The following is a 17,125-nucleotide window of genomic DNA, read 5'->3' as shown; positions in this document are numbered from 1 at the left end:
ATTGTTACCCAATCCGCTCCAGTCTTTGTTTTGATTGATGCCCAAAAGGGATTAGTCTGGGCTGTGCCTGGAAAAAGGCCCCCAGAACACCCGCTGCACGCCTGCCCGTCGCCAATTCACGTGCAGGCCCTGTCATTACCGTATCGTGGTTACAATCAATACCGTCATGGAGAGATCAAACCCTCGGCCAGATTGTGTAAATACAGTGTAATGGAATTCTCCTCCTCGCTCGAGAAAGTCGCGACCAGCCTCGTCCGACTTGCAGACATCGCGTCTCACATCTTCCGTCTCTTCTACAATACTCCCAGGTAGAACCAACAAAGCATTCGGATACCCTTCAGTACAACCGACATCATCATGGACGTCTTTGGCGATGAAGCCTTCAACGTCCCCGACTCGACCGACTGGCTGGGCACGCCCCTCGCATGCCTGATGCCCGTCGAGCAGGCTTTCCGCTGTCACGTATGCAAGGACTTTTACGACTCTCCCATGCTCACATCCTGCAATCACACCTTTTGCTCCTTGTGCATCCGAAGATGTCTGTCCGTCGACAGCAAGTGCCCGCTCTGTCGCGCCACCGACCAGGAATCCAAGCTCAGAGGCAACTGGGCTTTGCGCGAAGCCGTAGAAGCCTTCAAGAACTCCCGTAAAGTCCTTCTCGAGTTTGCTAGGGCACCACCGACCACCCAAGCGGCACCCACAGGCCAAGCAGGCCCCAGTTCACCATCAAAACGAAAGGCGACCGAATTGGAGGGGCCGAAAGAGGAGGACCCAGAAACCAAGAGGCCGAGGAGGTCAACCAGATCAACAAGAGCCCGAGTGGCCGAGTTGACAGCAGCAATACTACAAGAAGAGGAGGAGACCACATTCGCAGCCGACCCAGATTACGTCGACCAACCACCCGGTTCGTCCCCCTCATCTCCTCCTCCCACTTCCATCATCATCATCACTAATTCCCAACCAGACGACGGCCTAGTAGCCTGCCCCATCTGCCTCACCCGCATGAAAGAACAACAAGTTGATCGCCACCTCGACACCTCTTGTCCCGGTTCTCCTCAGGCCGCATCCAAACGACGACCGATCCCCGCTCAAACATCACAGCCATCGACCTTTCCATCCTTCAACACCCGCCTCACATCTCAAGTCACCACCGCCAACCAAAACCAAAAACCACCCGAACGACTCCCCGCCCTAGCCTACTCCATGCTGCGCGACACCGCCCTGCGCAAGAAACTCTCCGAGCTCGGCCTCTCCACCCACGGTTCTCGCCAGCTCTTGGAGAAGCGCCACAAGGAGTGGATCACGCTTTGGAACGCCAACTGCGACTCTTCGCGACCCAAAAAGCGGACCGAGTTACTTCGCGATCTAGACGAATGGGAACGGACAGTAGGGCATCCCAGCACAGCAGCAGGGGGAGGGGGAGGAGGGCAGCAGGGACTCGGACTCATGGCGAGGGCGCAAGCTACGGGAGCGCAGATCAAGGACAAGGAGTTCGATGGCAAAGCTTGGGCAACTCGGTATGGAGGGAGTTTTGGGGATTTGATCAAGCAGGCCAGGAAGGGGATTAAGAGGCAGACTTTGGATGGTAATGGGGAGAAGGCGGATACCAAGGGTGGGGGTGGGGGTGAGGATGGGAAGGAGGATATTACCCCAGCTGAACTTCCGACACTACAAGCGAGAGAGGGGGAAAGCAGTGCAGCGCCAACACCGATGGATATTGTCCCGCCATCAAGTCCACCACGACCGGGGCAGGTGGATGACGCGGATACAGAACACGACGGGCAAGCTCCTGGAAAGGATGCTATAGCAGAGGATACCGCCATGAGGGAACAAGTCATTCCCGGGACTCCAGACAAGGAACGGCAGTGGGAGACGTCACAGCAGCAGCAGCCACCAATACCTGGGGATGCTCAACTGAGTGGGATGAAGAAGCCAAATCCAGAGACATGTTAAGGCCGATGAATATATTATGACACGCACTATGTCTACTTAGCTCTTCTCCCGCGACCGCGACTTGGTCAACCGCCGAGACATGCTCGACCGGATCGACCAGCCATGTTCGGAGCCGGCTGCTCGGGTTGCGCTTGTAGGCCTGGGCGGTGTCGGCAAGTCGCACAGCTAGTGACACCTACCCCCAACGTAAACATCGCCCCCAGGATACGACTCCCCCTTCACCCCGCCTCTCAACTCCTCTCCCATGCCCGCCCCCTTCAAAATTCCCTCCTGCCGCTTCACCTCCCTCACCACCCTCTCCGGATACAAGACCAAAAACCCCGCCATCACCACCCCCATCGGCACCCCATCAAACACATAGACAAACCACTCATGACTTGCCACCACCCCGTCCGTTCCCCCCCAATACTCGGCCCCGCGCACCACACTCCTGACAATCAACATGGCCCCCGCCACCTCCATCACACCAAAATACCACAGCCATCTCACCCCAGGGTCCATCAGCATTGCCCGTGACCTGGTCGGGTTGCGGTGCAGGCGCACGTGTAGGCGCCCGCAGGTGAAGAGGAAGATACCCAGCGCGAGGAGCTGGACGCACAGGCCGATTAGGACAATGATCTTGCTCAGGCGTTGCGCCGACTCGGTGCCGCTTGCGGGGAGGACGGTGCCGATGAGCTGGGTGAAGATTGCGGCCACGTCGGCGAGGACGTAGAGCCGCGTCGGGGAGCAGGTGCAGAAGCTGTTGGTTGGTTGGCAATGGGCGGTTAGTGACGGGGGGTCGGGGAAATAGATGATGATGGGGCGGTACCAGGAGTAACAGCATCGGGCGCAGCAGCCGCGGTTGTTACGGCGCCCGTGGTTGGGTTTGGAGGTGCCCTCGAGGAGCGCCGTGGAGATGCGGCCGTAGGACATGTATAGGGAGGCGGCGAGGAGGGGAGGGGCGACGAGGAGGAGCATGTTCTGCAGCAGCCAGGGGTCGAGCTTTGTGGGGTCGGAGTGGGCGTAACTGCGTTCGAGGTAGCCGAAGACGAGGCCTGGTTGTTTGGGGGTTGGATGGTCAGGGAGATTGCGAGGTGGAAGAGACAGGAGAAGGCTTACAGATGCCACCGAGGATGAGGGGAATGCATCCCCACGCCCGGAGCCAGACAAAGTAGACGAGGTGCGCGAGGGTGGCCAAGGCGAACAAGGCGAGAAAGAGGTACGCGGCAACGTTGCTGGGTCGGTATTCCCAAAAGACCACCACCATGGTCCCGTTGACCACAGGGCCGAAGGGCGGGCCATCGTTGAGCGTCATTGAGTTGGGGAGGGTAGTAGAGATGCCAGGTTTGGGAGTAGACGGAAAGGGATATCAAAAGCTGCTGCTAGCCCTTTGCTTGATAACGAACACAACAAATACAAGGCAAGTTATTCCTCGAGGGGGGTTATATACCGTCGAGAGACAGGTGAATCGCATTACTTTCAGTGCTGATCAAGATCTGAACAGACGGTACCCTGGCATTCCATTTGGATGCTCACAGCCCCCTCAGACGAAACTGCGTCGTGGGCTGTGGGGCGGGCGACTTACACGAGATGTGGATTCACGGGCTTCCCTTTTATTCGGCTTTGATTTTTCGCACTTGGATCCGAAAAATTCACAGCCAACCATCCATTACACCTCAATGTCAACTTACTGTAGCCTCCTTTCGCAGACGCCGCAGCTCCATTCAAGGGCTTCCCTTTATTCGGGTTTTATTTTTCGCACTTTGATCCGAAAAATCAATTCACACCCAATCTCAACTTACTGTACTCTAGCCACCTTTCGCAGAAATGGCGGCGTCGTCATCGACCAGAAAGTCCATTCAACCTCACCGCAAATCACGCACCGGCTGTAGCTCTTGTAAACGCCGCAAAGTCAAGGTCAGCTTTTCACCCGTTACCTACACAACACACAAAGATGCTTCTCGCCTTTTACAAGCGCCGTTTCTCGACTCCTGCTGACCTCCCTCAGTGCGACGAAGAGAAGCCATGTAGCAATTGCATCCGCTTCGGCCTGCCCTGCAATCTCGTCCCAGAAAATGCCCATTTCGAACATGGTATTGTAGGACCTGCCGCTCCGACTCGACGAGGTCGGGGGCGGCCTCGGAAGAACTGGGCAGGTGAGTCAACCAGTGTGTGCGAGCCTTTGGGCTTCACTCCATGCATTCCTTTTTCCCTGTCTTTTTCCTCCATGTCTCTTCTTCCATTTCATGCCCTTTTCTTTCCATGTCTTTCTTCTTTCCACGCCAGCTAACTCTCCGCTCAGATCCCCCACACTCCCAAAGCACACCATCCACCACCCCAACCTCCCCCCTCGACGACCCAACACCCCTCAACCAGCGGGCCTGTGTCCCGACGACGACGACAATCGACCTCAATATTACCCAAGCCGAACTCCTCCTCCACTTCACCACCACCACCGCCCTCTCCATCGGCGGCTGCGACGAGCACCCGCACCACCTCGCCTTCTGGACGCGCAACGCCCTGCACATCGGCCTCGCCCACCCCTTCGTCCTGCACCTCCTCCTCGCCGACACGGCGTTCCACCTCGCCTACCTGACAGCCACCCATCACCATGAGCAAGAAGATGTGTTGCTGTTGCCTCCGCGCCGTAGCCATAGCGAATATCTCGCCCTCGCGCAGCAGCACCTGACGGAGGGGGTGTCGGGGTTCGCGGCAGAGCTTGCGCGGCCGGGGGAGGGGAATTGTGGGGCGCTGTATCTGGGCGCGGTGCTACTTTGTTTTTGCACGTTTGCGGATGGGCCGAGGGGGGACGGAGATTTGCTGGTGTGCAGTGTTGATGGGGATGGAGATGGAGATGAAGGGTGTGGTTTGGAAGAGGTCGGGGGTGGTGGTGTGAGCATGCCGTTCGTGTACGGCGTGCGGCTCATGCACCAGACTTTTCGTCCAGAGGTGTTGTTCGCCGGTTTGATGGAGCCGTTGGGGAGGGATCTGCCGCCGTCGCCTTTGGATACGCCCGTTTACGTAAGGGATGGGTTCCCGCGGGTGGAGTGGGAAGAGCAGTTGGATGGGCTACGGGAGTTTGTTGTGGCCAGGGCACAAGAAGGCGGCGCACCCAATGAAGGAGAACTCTCCAGGACGACAGCAGCCGTCGCCGTCCACGCCCTCGACAATCTCATCGGGATATACGCCGCGATATACGGGCGCCGCGGGCCAGACGGCGAGATCAGAGATGACGGCCCGCCTCACAACCAGTTCGTGTTTGGCTGGCTGTACCGTGTCGAGCCCGAGTTTGCGGCGTGCGTGAGGAGGTGCGACCCCAGCGCCCTGTTGGTCCTGGCGCACTATGCCGTGCTGCTGAATAGGCAGACGACTCCATCTGGCTGGTTTCTCAAAGGTTGGAAGGAGCACATTATTGCGAGGGTTGGCGTGCTTTTGGGGGAGAGTGAGACCAGCAAATGGATGCGTTGGCCGATGGAGCAGATTGCGCCGGAAGAAAAAGAGTAATCTTCTTGCTACACTATATTTCGTGCAATTAGACATGCACTCCTTCTTTCTCCTTCTTACACAAAAGTCTTTGCAACTATTGTAGGCGTCGTAACACCAAGCGGCTCGACTACCTCGCAATGAGCATTCGGGTCGACTTATTTACCTCCTATCTCCGTCTCTCAAGCTCTCTCCTCCATCTGGCACCGAATCTCCACTGCACCGCCAGCCCCAGCAGCGCGACGAGCTGAGCCACGACGCAGACGGTGAAGGCTAGCCCGACGCCAAGGGCATTGACCATGGGCATCACAGAGCTCGTACCGGCGGCGGCGAACAGGCACCGGGCGAGGTTCAGGCTCGCACTGGCGGCTGCGCTGCGGTCGTGGAACACATCGACAAGGTAGGTCATGATGACGGATTGGGTGGCGATGGCCGTCCAGCCCGTGATGAAGGTGGACACAATCGGTACCGCCATGTGCACCTTTTGCGCGTACTGAATGGTCCAGCCAAATAAAGTGATGGATGCGCACTGCAGGAGAGCAAAGATCGGGACCAGGCGCAGACGCGCCTTTTCGAGGGGGAAATTAGTGCCGTCCGAATCACCATCACCGTCGGCGTCATGGGCCGAGTTGGACCGAGACTCATACCGGGCTTTGATGCGGCCATAGTCATTGTCAAGGACCTTTCCCATGACCAGCGTCCCGACCATGGATCCTACACCATTGGCGATGAAGCTCAGACCAATTTCGGTCTCCCCAAGCCCATACCGGTCCTCAAGGAGAGTGGACATGGCCGTGATGCTCATCTGCCAAACAGCGTAATAAACAGCGAGAAAGACGATGACGGGCGCGGCTTGTTTGCTGACAAGAATCCGAAAGGGACCGACAAGGTCGATGCGTTTTCTTGCCGCGGGCTCGGTGGCGACGTCCCATTTGACGCGGCTAGTTCTTTGGTAGACGACAAGCGGATACCGGGCGATGGGGTTCGACGGAATCCGGCTCCCATTGCCAACAACCGACCTCAGTGTCTCGGGCATCAAGAGAATCAAGGACACGACGAAAACACCGCTGTAGATGGCCAAGAACCAAAAGATGGCCCTCCACCCTAAACGGTCCGCCAGCGCGCCTCCGATAATCGGTCCCACAGCCACAGGCACGAGCAATCCTGCTTGGAAGATGCCCATGAAGCCGCCACGCTCATCACGCGTCGTGATGTCTCCAATCACGCCCGAGCCGATGGCGATGGTGCTCGCGCTGCCCGTGCTCTGGAGGCATCGCAACACGAGCACCGCAGCATAGCTCTTGGCCTCTCCCAGACCAATGCAGGCGCCGAGAAAGACCACAAAGGTGCAACAGTACGTGATCCGGCGTCCCTTCACATCCGAGATGGGGCCCCACAAGCTTGGCGCTATGCCTTGGAAGATGAGGTACGAGGTGACGGTCAAGTTGACGAGCTCGATGGAAACATTGAGGTCCTTGGCGATAGTAGGTAGAGCGGGAAAGTATACATTCGACGCAAAGCCCGAGACTTTTTTTTTTTTTTTTTTTTTTTTTATCTGTCAGACCCCAAACATACTCGCCAACCACGCTTGGACAGAATTCCCCACTTACATGTTGCAGCGACAGAAATTATAACGACGATTAGGGCTTTCTGTCGCTTATCAAAGATGCAATACGGTTGCTCCGCGGCTTCTGGTGGAGGAAAGGTGGCGGCAGAAGTGCCATGAGGGAAAGGTGGTTGTTGATTTTGAACTTTAGTAATCATGGTCAATGGCAAGCGCCAACTAACTTTGTCATGGATCGGATCTGGATACTGCATATGATCCAGGACATGTTGTATACAAATAAGTCTGCTTTTAAAGCAAATACGGGCAGACATCACAGGCATAACGTCGCCTTACGGAGTTCGGAGCTGAGCTTTCCCACTTTCGGACTTGAAAGAGATGCAGGGGCTTCAACTCCGGTGCAGTAGCCAGACCAACTTTGTGTTGCTGACATTCATTCATTTGGTTATTTCAACAGCAAAAGACACCATTCATCTTCATCTTGCGTTGATACTTGGGTAACTACCTAACTGTCATCTAGAAAATGGATCCGCAACAGAATGAAACGGCCGAGAGCTCTGTTTCCTTTGGGCTACGCTACGCCATTCTCAACATTGACCTAGGTAATGTCGATTTTGATAGACGCCGCGATTGAAGCATACCTACCGACGAAGGAGCAGCTTTCATCTCTACGTAGCTGTGTGCGGTGGAACGATGCTGTGCACCGGAAAGATCAATCCTCGGCCGCTCACCACCATCTTCACCATGCAGTCTGTTCTTTTCAAATTCGTCACAACCCGAACTGGCAAAGGACGACACAGCGTGCCGTTTACCATAGAAGTTGGTTCGAGCCTTTGATAGAGGTAGTACTTTTGAACTAGATTCCTCTGGAGTGCAAATCGATCCTCACTTTGTGGTCGATGAGCAGGACATCATTCTTCAGAAGACGAGATGGTAGGTAGGTAGGTACGCTGGCGCAGGAAATGCCCCTCGAGGAGATTTCAAGGTCGCAGAACATCGATAGGTACCGCTGTCATTGTACGTAGGCGGCCAGCCGCTGAGTGCCCTTTCTAAAGTCTGGATTGGACTGCCTACCTAACTCACAAACTCCCCCCCAGTCCGGTCTCACTCTCTCTGGTGTTGTGTTGAGCACACAGTTTATCGGTTGTTTGATTTGGACTACAAACAAGTTTACGTCATTTCGGACAATGTGTTGGACTTGCCAGCAGGCCACAAAGGCAAATTTTCTCGGCTCGTCTTGAATACTCTCCTGCCCAAGATGAATCTACGGGCAATCAAGATTGAGCAAGCGCTTTGGGCTTTGGAGCAGTCTTTGTAGCGCAGCATATTTTCTTCTCGCCTAGGTAGTTTCGACCAGCCGTACGAGGGCATCGCATGAATGAATGAATGAATTAATTAATTAGAAGCTCACCGAGACGAACAAATTGCAACAAAAATTAGCCTCCATGCGTGCAACTCGTCACCGCATACATCATTGTCCCAAACTCATCGACACCCTCCAACCACCGGTCCACTCTCCTGCGCCTTTCACCCAAGCCGGCCTCATCCATGTCTGCTGGGATTGCCCAAAGCTCATCGATGCAAAGGAGGCCACCACCACCCTCAGGGTACCACTCGGCCAAGTGCAAGTTATATGCCTTTTCCCACTCATCCCGAGCTGATGCCTGCCACAGAGCTTTGCTTGCTGGCGCCGGTAGTCCTCGCAACTCGGTGCCGAGAAAAGTCGGAAGACCCTCTTTGGCAGTGAGCATGTTGTCCAAAAGATACATGGTGTAGAGCGTTCGCCGTTTCGTCTCGGCCACGATCCACGTTTCCCACCTCGGCCGCCGGGCTCCTTGTGCTCCGTCTTGCAATTCGGCCGAGCACACAAGCCCCCGCGCCGAACAGGCGCATGCAATCTCCTGGAGATGCATCATTGCTTGTTGTAGTCGGAGGAAAGGGTGGTCCGCAGCATCCCGGCCGACATGGAGTCGGTAGTACAAGACCAAGGTGTACACCAAGTAAGCCTGGAATGCCGCAAGCAGCTGCGCCGAATCATCATCATCATCATCATCGCAAGTGTTGTGGCCGTATTGCTCGTAGAGCTTGTTCATCTCGCGCTGCAAAACCTCGGCAAGGACTCCTTCGCTGCCAGGCAGCGGGTTTTCGCAGCTCCGAATCAGGCTTAAGCAAGTCGAGAGCGCTGGTGTGTTTGGTAATGTGTGAAGCACATGAACTGAGTGTAGAAATGGCGGGATGCTATCATGGCCGCCGCCTCGGACCGCAATAGCCGCGTACGATTTGAGGATTCTGTATGTGAAGGCTGTAATGCTCGGGGAAAGCGTTTTGGCCGTTTGCCCGAGGACAGCTACCTCTATGTAGGGTTTGAGCCAGCGGTTTTGGATGTCATTCGCGTTAATGGGACACACGAGATCGACATGTGAGAAGTCGAGGAGTGCATGTGCAGCTGACCCTCCTCCTCGGGTGGTATGGGATGTAACTTGGTGCCGTCTTGGATGAGCGGACCGGCTCGTGTCTGCAAGGTTTGTTGAAGCCGGGCTGACTAGGCCATCGACACTACCAGCCCCAGGCTGGATACATGCCGTAGATTCACCGGCAAGACTCGAGGTCTGTGATGTTGTCGGTGACATGGCAACATTCGGCTCGGGAGTTGAGCCATGAAGCGGGAGGCTCCCCGATACGGAAACCAGGCTGCCTGTTGTCTCCGTTTTTTCGAGAGAAACTCGGGAACCTCCAGACAAAGATGCCTGGGGGTACGTGCAAGCTAGTCCTCGTAGCGCACATCGGCTACATGATGTTGCCTTGCGATCGCATTTTGCTTTGGCGTTGGAGCATGATTGGCATGATTTTTGCCGTGATGTCGAGTATCTCGTAGTCTTCATGTATACCTAGGTAGGTAGGTAGGTAGATGGTAAAAGAAGGAGTCGAGAACAAGCGCAAGTGTCACGGTGGAACAGGGGGTAGGTCTAAGAACATTAGTATTCGGAGTAAATCACAGTCTAGGCTCTATTCCGTCGGGTACGGCAGGCTCTATTGTCAAGACGTAGCTCGAGGAGGTCTCGCGGTAGTAGCGAGGTGTATGGTAGCATCTTCAACTTTTATAGGGGCCGTGCTTCTCCACGTGTCGGGTTCCACCGGGGCAATCACATCTTCCTTCCGCAATTAGGAGAGCGAACGGGATCCCGAGTTTTCCAGTGGGTATGGCCGTATGTGTTTCTTTATTTGCTTTCAACGACTCTAAATTGTCTGTTTGTCTGTTTGTCTGTCTGTCTGTCTGTCTGTCTCTCCGTCGATTTCCTATTCTATACCGACGGACGACGTGCCAAGACACTACTGCTAGCAAACTGCCAGCGCTTTTCGTATGTCTCAGATGCAGCATCTCTATTCCACTTGATAATCAACTCATTAATAAGATACTCTGTTTGTTCGAAGAGTCCTCTACTTTCATCAGATAGGTATCCTGTGTGAGTCTCTTTGTGACGAACAAACAGTAGTTTTGTCTCCTACTATCTCTCTCTCTCTGCCTCCCACTACTACCAGAGACAGTTAACGAAATCGTGAACATCATGGCTTCTTCTCCTTCTTTGCGCCCACCTTCCCATCTCTTGGATGGGCCTGGGGATACCTCGGACCGCATTTCAATGCAGGATCCAAAACCTCACTGGGAGGCGAACAATGTTCCCTTTTCAACTCCCTGGCTTTCTAGCTCAGACATCTTTCTTTTTTTTTTTGCCATGCACCTCCCCATGAGAGTACAGTGACACCTCTTAAGGACAATGTCTCTTCTCCACCTTCCGTTTTCTTGTAAATGCGGTTGAAAAGGAATGTACAAAAAAAAAAAAAAGAGAAAGCAAGGACCTGCTCAGTCGGGCCAGTTGCCGCCGTGAAGAAGAAAAAAAAGTGCTCCTATGCTGTTCTGCGTCGGCGCAAAACAAACAAATGGTGCGTAAACAAGATTACAATAAGTTCCGTTTGGTAGGGTATGGTTGATGGCGCTGCCTGTCGCTCAGATGAATGCATGCTAATGGAAAAGAGAAACCGATGGGAAGCAAAAGCAAACCTCAGGTTGGCAACGTTCCAAACGCGCGTGAACCCTAAGATATGATAAGAAACAACAACCGCCGCCTCCGTTGCTGTCACCGCCGTGCTTTTGCTAGCCGGCTAGCTGGACAGCTACCACCCCTTTAAAACGCCGAGTCATGCAAGAAGGGAGACTTGGTAATATTCTGAACGCTGTTGCGAGAAAGAGGAAGAAGATGCGTGAGCGAAAAAAAAAAAAGGAGTCTTTCATCATAGAATACCTGAGTCTTTAAGGGCGTTATTGAGAATGGTTTCCTTGACGGCAGCAAACACGAGACGGATGTTGGAGGTATCGGTGGCTTGTGTCAAGCTGTGACGATGTTAGCATGATGGTGCATACACCAAGACAGGATGATGTAGAGGACATACTGAGGATATAGGTTAAGGTGAGCCCTGTTAACCTGGTTGAACCGCCACAATAGATACTTGGCGGCCTTGTTGACGTCGTTTCCACCAGAGTAATCCGGAAAGTAGTTCCCTAGAGGTGACCGCCCCAGTTTCTGCTTGAAAATGTCGACCTTGTTGAGAAACAGGATGATACTCGTTCTCATAAACCACCGTGAATTGACGACCGAATCGAAGAGCAGCAGACTTTCCATCATGCGGTTCTGTTACATGTTAGCACCATCTCTGTACCAGGGGGTGACGTGGTGGGTGGACATACCTGACTGCTCTCCTCGAGCAACACTTGGTCGTACTCGCTCAGGGCAACACAGAAGATGATGGATGTGACGTTTTCGAAGCAGTGAATCCATTTCTTGCGTTCACTACGTTGCCCGCCCACATCAAACATGCTAGATCATTGTGTGAGCTGAGGGGCACGAGGGTAACAGATGTCCATTAGGCACACTTACTGGATACTGAGCTGCCCCATCTTGAATCTCGTTTCGTAGATACCCGTCGTCTTTGTTCTGGCGCGAAGTACATCCATCTCATTTGGTCGATAGTCTTCGGCCACAATCCTCATGACCTCGGTGAAGAAACTGTGCCAAGTCAGCAAACGTGAGTTCTTGAAGGGAAAAAAAACCGGACACGCACTATTCTGCAGAGTCCATAAGGTAAAACTCTGTTTGCCTCTCCATGAGTTGCTCCTTTGCTGGATCATTCCATAGTGCCTGGATAGCCGTGCCGACTTTGGGGTCTATCGACTGTCCTGGTGGACACCCCTCCATGTTGTAATCCTGCAAGAACTCGACGTAGGGCCGCAGCGACGGATCTGCTGGCTGGATATCGAACTGGTGCATAGCATTCACAACCGCCTTTGCGCATTCCAACAGATTCTTGTAGACGGTTGGTCGGTAATTTGTGAGCTCCTCATCTGAATAGCCCTTGAGATGTATGATCTTCATCTGCTTCACAATGGTCGATTTACCGCTCTCGCCGGAGCCTGTACGCGCACGCATGTTAGCAGAAACGATTTTAGGGAAGGACAACAGGGGTACGCACCCAAAAGTAGAATCTTGCATTCTTTCCGTAGCTTCTTGGAGTCCTCCTCTAGGTCGCGATCAATCTTCTGGCTCCTCTTCTTCTGCTCCGTCTCCTCGTCGTTCTTGCTCATGCATGCGCCCATCTTGATCATCAATCCCTTTCGACTGCGGTGGCTAGATGAGGCAGCCGATGATGGCCGGGAACTTGGACCTGGCGGATAAGAAGATGCTCGTCTGTTCACGGGTCTGTTCTAGAAAACCATGAAGACGACTTTTTTTCCCGGCGAATGTTTGGTGTGATGTGCAGTTCAGCTTCGTCGCTCGGATAACCCTTGCTCGGCCTTCACTTTTGTCGAACGACCAGGGGCAGACTTGTTCGTCGTCGTCCGTCAATCGCCTTGTAGCTGGGATCTCCGGAAATGGGCGACCTGAATAATGCGGGTTCGAGACGATTTGGTCAACTGACGCAATTGATGGGCAATTTTATGTATGGTCGACTTTGGCGACTTGTGTTCGGTGGGAGGCTCTCCAAGTAAGTCGACACAACAGGGACCACGGGTAGCTGGATTTGGTTGTGACGTCTTGAGTGGATGCAGTCCGAATCGTTTGGATCGTTAGCCGTTCGTCGCCTCTCTCTCGCTGGTTGAATGGCAGTCTTTCTTTGGCTGGCAGTCGCCGATTCTGATAGTTGGTTGGCGTACACGCGCGCCGTCGGTAAACGGTTTCGAAAGGGTCGGCGACAAAGAAGATCGACGAATGGATTGAAAGGCGAGATGGGTTGTTGTTTGGTTGTAGTGGTGTCGGGAATAATTGACGGACGGGAGGTAAAGCCAAAAGCCAGGTGAGGTAGAGGTGAATTGGCAGGCAGGCAGACAGGCAGCCAGTACCTTTTGTTAAGTTTTGCGGGACGGGGGAGATGGGGGCCCAGGATGCCCAGGTCGCGACAAAAAACGGGGGGGTTGCTGGGGTCACTGTACACTATGCCCTGGATCCCCGAGTAGTGTTCCAGGTTGCCCGGCGGCCAGTGTGTAAAGTGGTCCGGGTTCGTGTTATTGTCACCGCCTACCCGGTCTAAAATGCGCAGATCCAGAGACTTTGTCAATACGATGGTGAATTGCCAGGACAGGCCGCTCTAAGCGAGTTGACGCCAGCCAAAGTGGAAGGATGCCGTGACGCTTGTGCTGTCGGGTTTGGATGGTTTCAAGTCGCTGCAGACTGCAGTAGGCAAGGTACCGTCCTTTGCCTCTAGTTTGACGCCTTCTCGTCGATGTGCTTGTTGCTCTGTGCAGTGTGGGAGTCCCGTTTACAGACGAAGCAGGTCACGGTGCCCGGATGCTGAAAAGTCGAAAATCGTGAGATGAAGCAGTGAAAACCAACGAAGGAGGAAAAGCAAATAATGATGGAAGGCAGCCGTACTGTAGCACCGACTGACTGCAGTGAGCAAAGCGACAAACGCTGGATTGGCTGGAAAGGCTCATTTGGTTTGGAACTGCCCGCGGAAGGCTTGAAGAGGCCAAGACAAGAGGCAATGGAGCCAATGAGGAGCATTAGTTGTTGGGTGGTGCGGCAGTTGAACAGCAGATCCACCACTCTCCTCCACTCAGCTTCACTTCTCAGGGCAGTGAGTGAGTGCAGCCCTCCTGACGAACGGAAAGCCTACACTACCTATGCTAAGCCGCAATTGTGCTAGCACTTGGCACGCTTGCTTAAAGTGAGTGTCACCAGCACAGGGCTAATTACCTGAATGAAACGGCACTACACTATTATAGGACCTTTTGTCTACATAAATCCCGGCTCTGTTGGGGAAAATACTTGGAAGCCAAAGTGGAAGGCAGGCCTTTTGTTATTGGATGTAATTCCGAGGTGTCGCCAAGACATGGTGGGGGCAGCGAGCTCCGCCTGGCGTAAGCCCCGCTAGACCTCATACGGCATTCTGGCAACAGCTACTCGTCTCCTCGTTGGATGAGGGGAAAGGCGCCAATGTCTGGAAGGAGCCGCTAGAAGAGGAGTGCAGGAGCCACATCTTCGGGAGTCAGCTCCACCGGTTATAAGAACCACCAGTCCCCTTCGTTGATCTCACTCCACTGCCCATTAAATCCTTAGTGTAGCGTGAACCATGACAGTGACCCCGACGACGACGACCCCGACGACGAGGACGACGACAACGACCATGCCAGTCTGTGACCCGGCGATATTACTGATTTCCTGATCGATACCCGAATCCAATTCTCGGGTCACGCAAGAGTGTCCACCATTGGTCTCGCCTTGTCAGGTCATAGCTAGCTAGGGAACTAGCTGTGGCTACATACATATTGAGTTGGGGTCCGTTGGGGGCTTTCTTCACGACAGCTCTGCCACGAGGCGACAGGCATGGAAGATGACTTGAGGTAGGTAAAGGGGCGCCGAGTGGTTCTCGTCCGTCGGTGTCTCGCAACTCAATGCGCCGGGTTTTATCATGAACTTTCACCTTGCCCCCCTACGCCGCCTCCGCCCCCGACAACAGACAGTCAGACATGACCGTGACGACATTCATGTCTCAACTGACTCTCTACAAACACTTGGCAGATCCATACCAGGATCCACAAAGACCGGCGTCCTCATAGTTGCTTTTTACTCTCTTGGCGGTTGACCGTTTGCAGGCAAAGCAATGATTGTCGACGGTTGTCAATCTTGAGAAAATCTGCGTCTAGTGTCCGATCAAAAGCCATAATTGGACGACATCAAGACCCAGCTGGTTACGGAGCCGATGGGCAACATCCACTTTCCGAATAGCCTCCAGTTTCTCTCCTCGTTGCTCCCATTTTCGGGCCTTTTCCGTCGTCAGCGCACTCATATCAATCAGTGCTTATGGTAGTACACTGTTCCCATGAGACCTTTCGCTCTTCAACTTGTATCCGCCGCGAGATGGTGTCCAAGCTGTCCAATGTCAACTCCAGCCGTTGATTGAGATGGCCCGTGCACTCCGCTCCTTGCCTGGGGAAACGGTTGGCGGGTGTAAGGTCAAGGAAAAGTGGATCCATTGGAGATTACCCAGAAGGAGCTCCGTACTCGGCGGTTTTCCTCCCTTCTCCCATCACAAGTCTCTTCATCCTCGACTCCTCACTCTGGCGGCCTCTGGCGGGTATTCCCACCTCGCTCATTTCCACGGTCCGGGGAAGTCCCTGATTGCCCTTTCGCATCTCCAGGTTCATTTCGTCCGCTTCAGGAGCCTTCACGTACTTTGTACCACCTTCACACGTGTGTCCGCGTTAAGGCGCGCAACGTTCTCTCTCAAAAGAGGAAGAAATTCGGATTCGATGCAACACAGTACTCGGCTACTCAAGTCACTGTCGTACCAAGCTGTACTAATCACCGTGAACTCGACTCCACGTGTTTCCATGGTCAATTCCCAGGGGATACACGATGAGACCAAACACTGACTGCTCAAACACTCGTCTTGCCCGTCTCTTCATGCAGACAAGAATAGCACCGACGAAACATCATACTCTGGAGAGCGAAACATGCTTCGGAGTTTATGATGGCGATCTTGTTTCTTTTCTCAAGAGAAAGTCCATCTAAACAAATCATCCATGCGCTACCCAGCAATCACATCTCACTCACTTATCACAGCCCATCACTCATGGGAACCCTAGATCATCATCCAAGTCTACCAGATCCCCGACCCTAGCACCCCCGACCCAGCCAAGCTACCACCACGTGTATGCGAAGAAGCCAATTCCCGTTTTCCGTCATTTGGTATCCCAAAAGCGAGGGCAACCTGGGTGTTCCTAACAGGGGGGGGGGCATTAGGTTTGGTGATGAATGAACTAGGGGCTTTGGATGAAACCCTAGTTGGTCGTCCTTATCCAGGTACCTACCTGACTTGATTGGAAATGGCGACTTTTGGCGTCTTTTCAAAAAAAAAGTTGGACAAACTTCATACATAATGGAGAGAGGTTCCATTCGCAAGATCCCTGGTTTATAATGCCATTGTTAAGGTCCATTTATTTGTTTTTTCTCCGACGTTTGCTGCAATACGATACTGGATGGAGGCGGCTTATCGATCTGGATACGTGAGAAAAAAACATGGTCTGGACTCCCGTCATTACAAAGAAAGCGGAAAACCCTTCTTGGAGCGGTTCAATGATACAATTCAGTTCCGCGTCTTCCACTTTCAAATATAGAACAATCATGCGTTATGCGTACATCTGTCACAGTACATCACAAATTCCATCATCTACAGTCCACGCTAGACTGGCCTGGTTCGCGCTAAAAGTGTAGCAAAGAATCGGTCACTTGTCAGTTTTGGGCTTTTTGTTCCTTGCATCCCCCCCTGACCCTCTTCACCAAGTCCGGTAAAACGAAGCATCAAGACCCCCTGCCTTGGCTGCTTGGCCTGTCTAACTACATTCAGACCATCCAAGGAGATTAGCTACACTACATATCCCTTCCGCTCTTCCGCCCTTCCGCCCTTCCGCCCTTCCGCGCCCTGCCAGGCGAAAACGACTCCTTTCAGATTTCCGGAGAACTCTCAACGGTTTCATGTTATTGTCGTTCTCTTTCAGATGTTGGTCCAAAACTGTTGAAAGTTTCATTGTCTTCTTTGACAGCCAACATCATCAACTGGGATTCATTCGCGGCAGCTGAAGCCGTAGCTACA

General features: G+C 53.5%; 5 protein-coding genes across 5 annotated transcripts; 2 read left to right on the top strand and 3 right to left on the bottom strand.

The window, feature by feature from the left end:
• The first annotated feature begins 252 nt into the window (after positions 1-252).
• On the top strand, positions 253-2,036 carry B0T23DRAFT_238742 (Postreplication repair E3 ubiquitin-protein ligase rad-18). The gene is made up of 2 exons (XM_062834004.1): positions 253-904; positions 965-2,036. Exons 1-2 carry the CDS (start codon positions 358-360, stop codon positions 1,951-1,953), a joined length of 1,536 nt encoding a protein of 511 aa, XP_062688558.1. The 5' UTR covers positions 253-357; the 3' UTR covers positions 1,954-2,036.
• Positions 2,037-2,118: 82 nt separating this feature from the next.
• On the bottom strand, positions 2,119-3,247 carry B0T23DRAFT_407886 (RTA1 like protein-domain-containing protein; the record flags this gene model as incomplete). The annotated part of the gene is made up of 2 exons (XM_062839239.1): positions 2,119-2,987; positions 3,052-3,247. 2 exons carry the CDS (start codon positions 3,245-3,247, stop codon positions 2,119-2,121), a joined length of 1,065 nt encoding a protein of 354 aa, XP_062688557.1.
• A 250-nt stretch (positions 3,248-3,497) lies between these two features.
• B0T23DRAFT_238752 (uncharacterized protein) lies at positions 3,498-5,510 on the top strand. The gene is made up of 3 exons (XM_062834005.1): positions 3,498-3,849; positions 3,941-4,088; positions 4,235-5,510. Exons 1-3 carry the CDS (start codon positions 3,760-3,762, stop codon positions 5,434-5,436), a joined length of 1,440 nt encoding a protein of 479 aa, XP_062688556.1. The 5' UTR covers positions 3,498-3,759; the 3' UTR covers positions 5,437-5,510.
• A 74-nt stretch (positions 5,511-5,584) lies between these two features.
• On the bottom strand, positions 5,585-9,861 carry B0T23DRAFT_407884 (major facilitator superfamily domain-containing protein; the record flags this gene model as incomplete). The annotated part of the gene is made up of 5 exons (XM_062839238.1): positions 5,585-6,942; positions 7,026-7,106; positions 8,088-8,092; positions 8,450-9,425; positions 9,762-9,861. 5 exons carry the CDS (start codon positions 9,859-9,861, stop codon positions 5,585-5,587), a joined length of 2,520 nt encoding a protein of 839 aa, XP_062688555.1.
• A 1,252-nt stretch (positions 9,862-11,113) lies between these two features.
• Positions 11,114-12,885, bottom strand: B0T23DRAFT_238721 (guanine nucleotide-binding protein alpha-3 subunit). The gene is made up of 6 exons (XM_062834003.1): positions 12,506-12,885; positions 12,098-12,446; positions 11,914-12,042; positions 11,724-11,853; positions 11,429-11,667; positions 11,114-11,369 (listed from the first exon to the last, which is right to left on the bottom strand). The coding sequence occupies exons 1-6, from the start codon at positions 12,636-12,638 to the stop codon at positions 11,270-11,272; spliced, it is 1,080 nt and encodes a 359-aa protein (XP_062688554.1). The 5' UTR covers positions 12,639-12,885; the 3' UTR covers positions 11,114-11,269.
• Between the last annotated feature and the right edge of the window lie 4,240 nt (positions 12,886-17,125).

This window comes from Neurospora hispaniola (genome assembly GCF_033458365.1).
Source record: "Neurospora hispaniola strain FGSC 10403 chromosome Unknown B0T23scaffold_9, whole genome shotgun sequence".
NCBI lineage: Eukaryota > Fungi > Ascomycota > Sordariomycetes > Sordariales > Sordariaceae > Neurospora > Neurospora hispaniola.
Note: the sequence above shows the minus strand (reverse complement) of the source record. Positions and strands in the feature narration are given on the sequence as shown.

What these genes read in the sequence shown, in the direction of transcription:
- B0T23DRAFT_238742 (XM_062834004.1), top strand. Translation starts at nt 358, where the DNA reads ATGGACGTCTTTGGCGATGAAGCCTTCAACGTCCCCGACTCGACCGAC. An exon ending in TTACGTCGACCAACCACCCG is followed by an intron (nt 905 to 964) that starts GTTCGTCCCCCT and finishes ATTCCCAACCAG; the next exon opens with ACGACGGCCTAGTAGCCTGC.
- B0T23DRAFT_238752 (XM_062834005.1), top strand. Translation starts at nt 3,760, where the DNA reads ATGGCGGCGTCGTCATCGACCAGAAAGTCCATTCAACCTCACCGCAAA. An exon ending in GTAAACGCCGCAAAGTCAAG is followed by an intron (nt 3,850 to 3,940) that starts GTCAGCTTTTCA and finishes GACCTCCCTCAG; the next exon opens with TGCGACGAAGAGAAGCCATG. An exon ending in GCCTCGGAAGAACTGGGCAG is followed by an intron (nt 4,089 to 4,234) that starts GTGAGTCAACCA and finishes CTCTCCGCTCAG; the next exon opens with ATCCCCCACACTCCCAAAGC.
- B0T23DRAFT_238721 (XM_062834003.1), bottom strand. Translation starts at nt 12,638, where the DNA reads ATGATCAAGATGGGCGCATGCATGAGCAAGAACGACGAGGAGACGGAG. An exon ending in ATGCAAGATTCTACTTTTGG is followed by an intron (nt 12,447 to 12,505) that starts GTGCGTACCCCT and finishes GTGCGCGTACAG; the next exon opens with GCTCCGGCGAGAGCGGTAAA. An exon ending in CTTATGGACTCTGCAGAATA is followed by an intron (nt 12,043 to 12,097) that starts GTGCGTGTCCGG and finishes GACTTGGCACAG; the next exon opens with TTTCTTCACCGAGGTCATGA.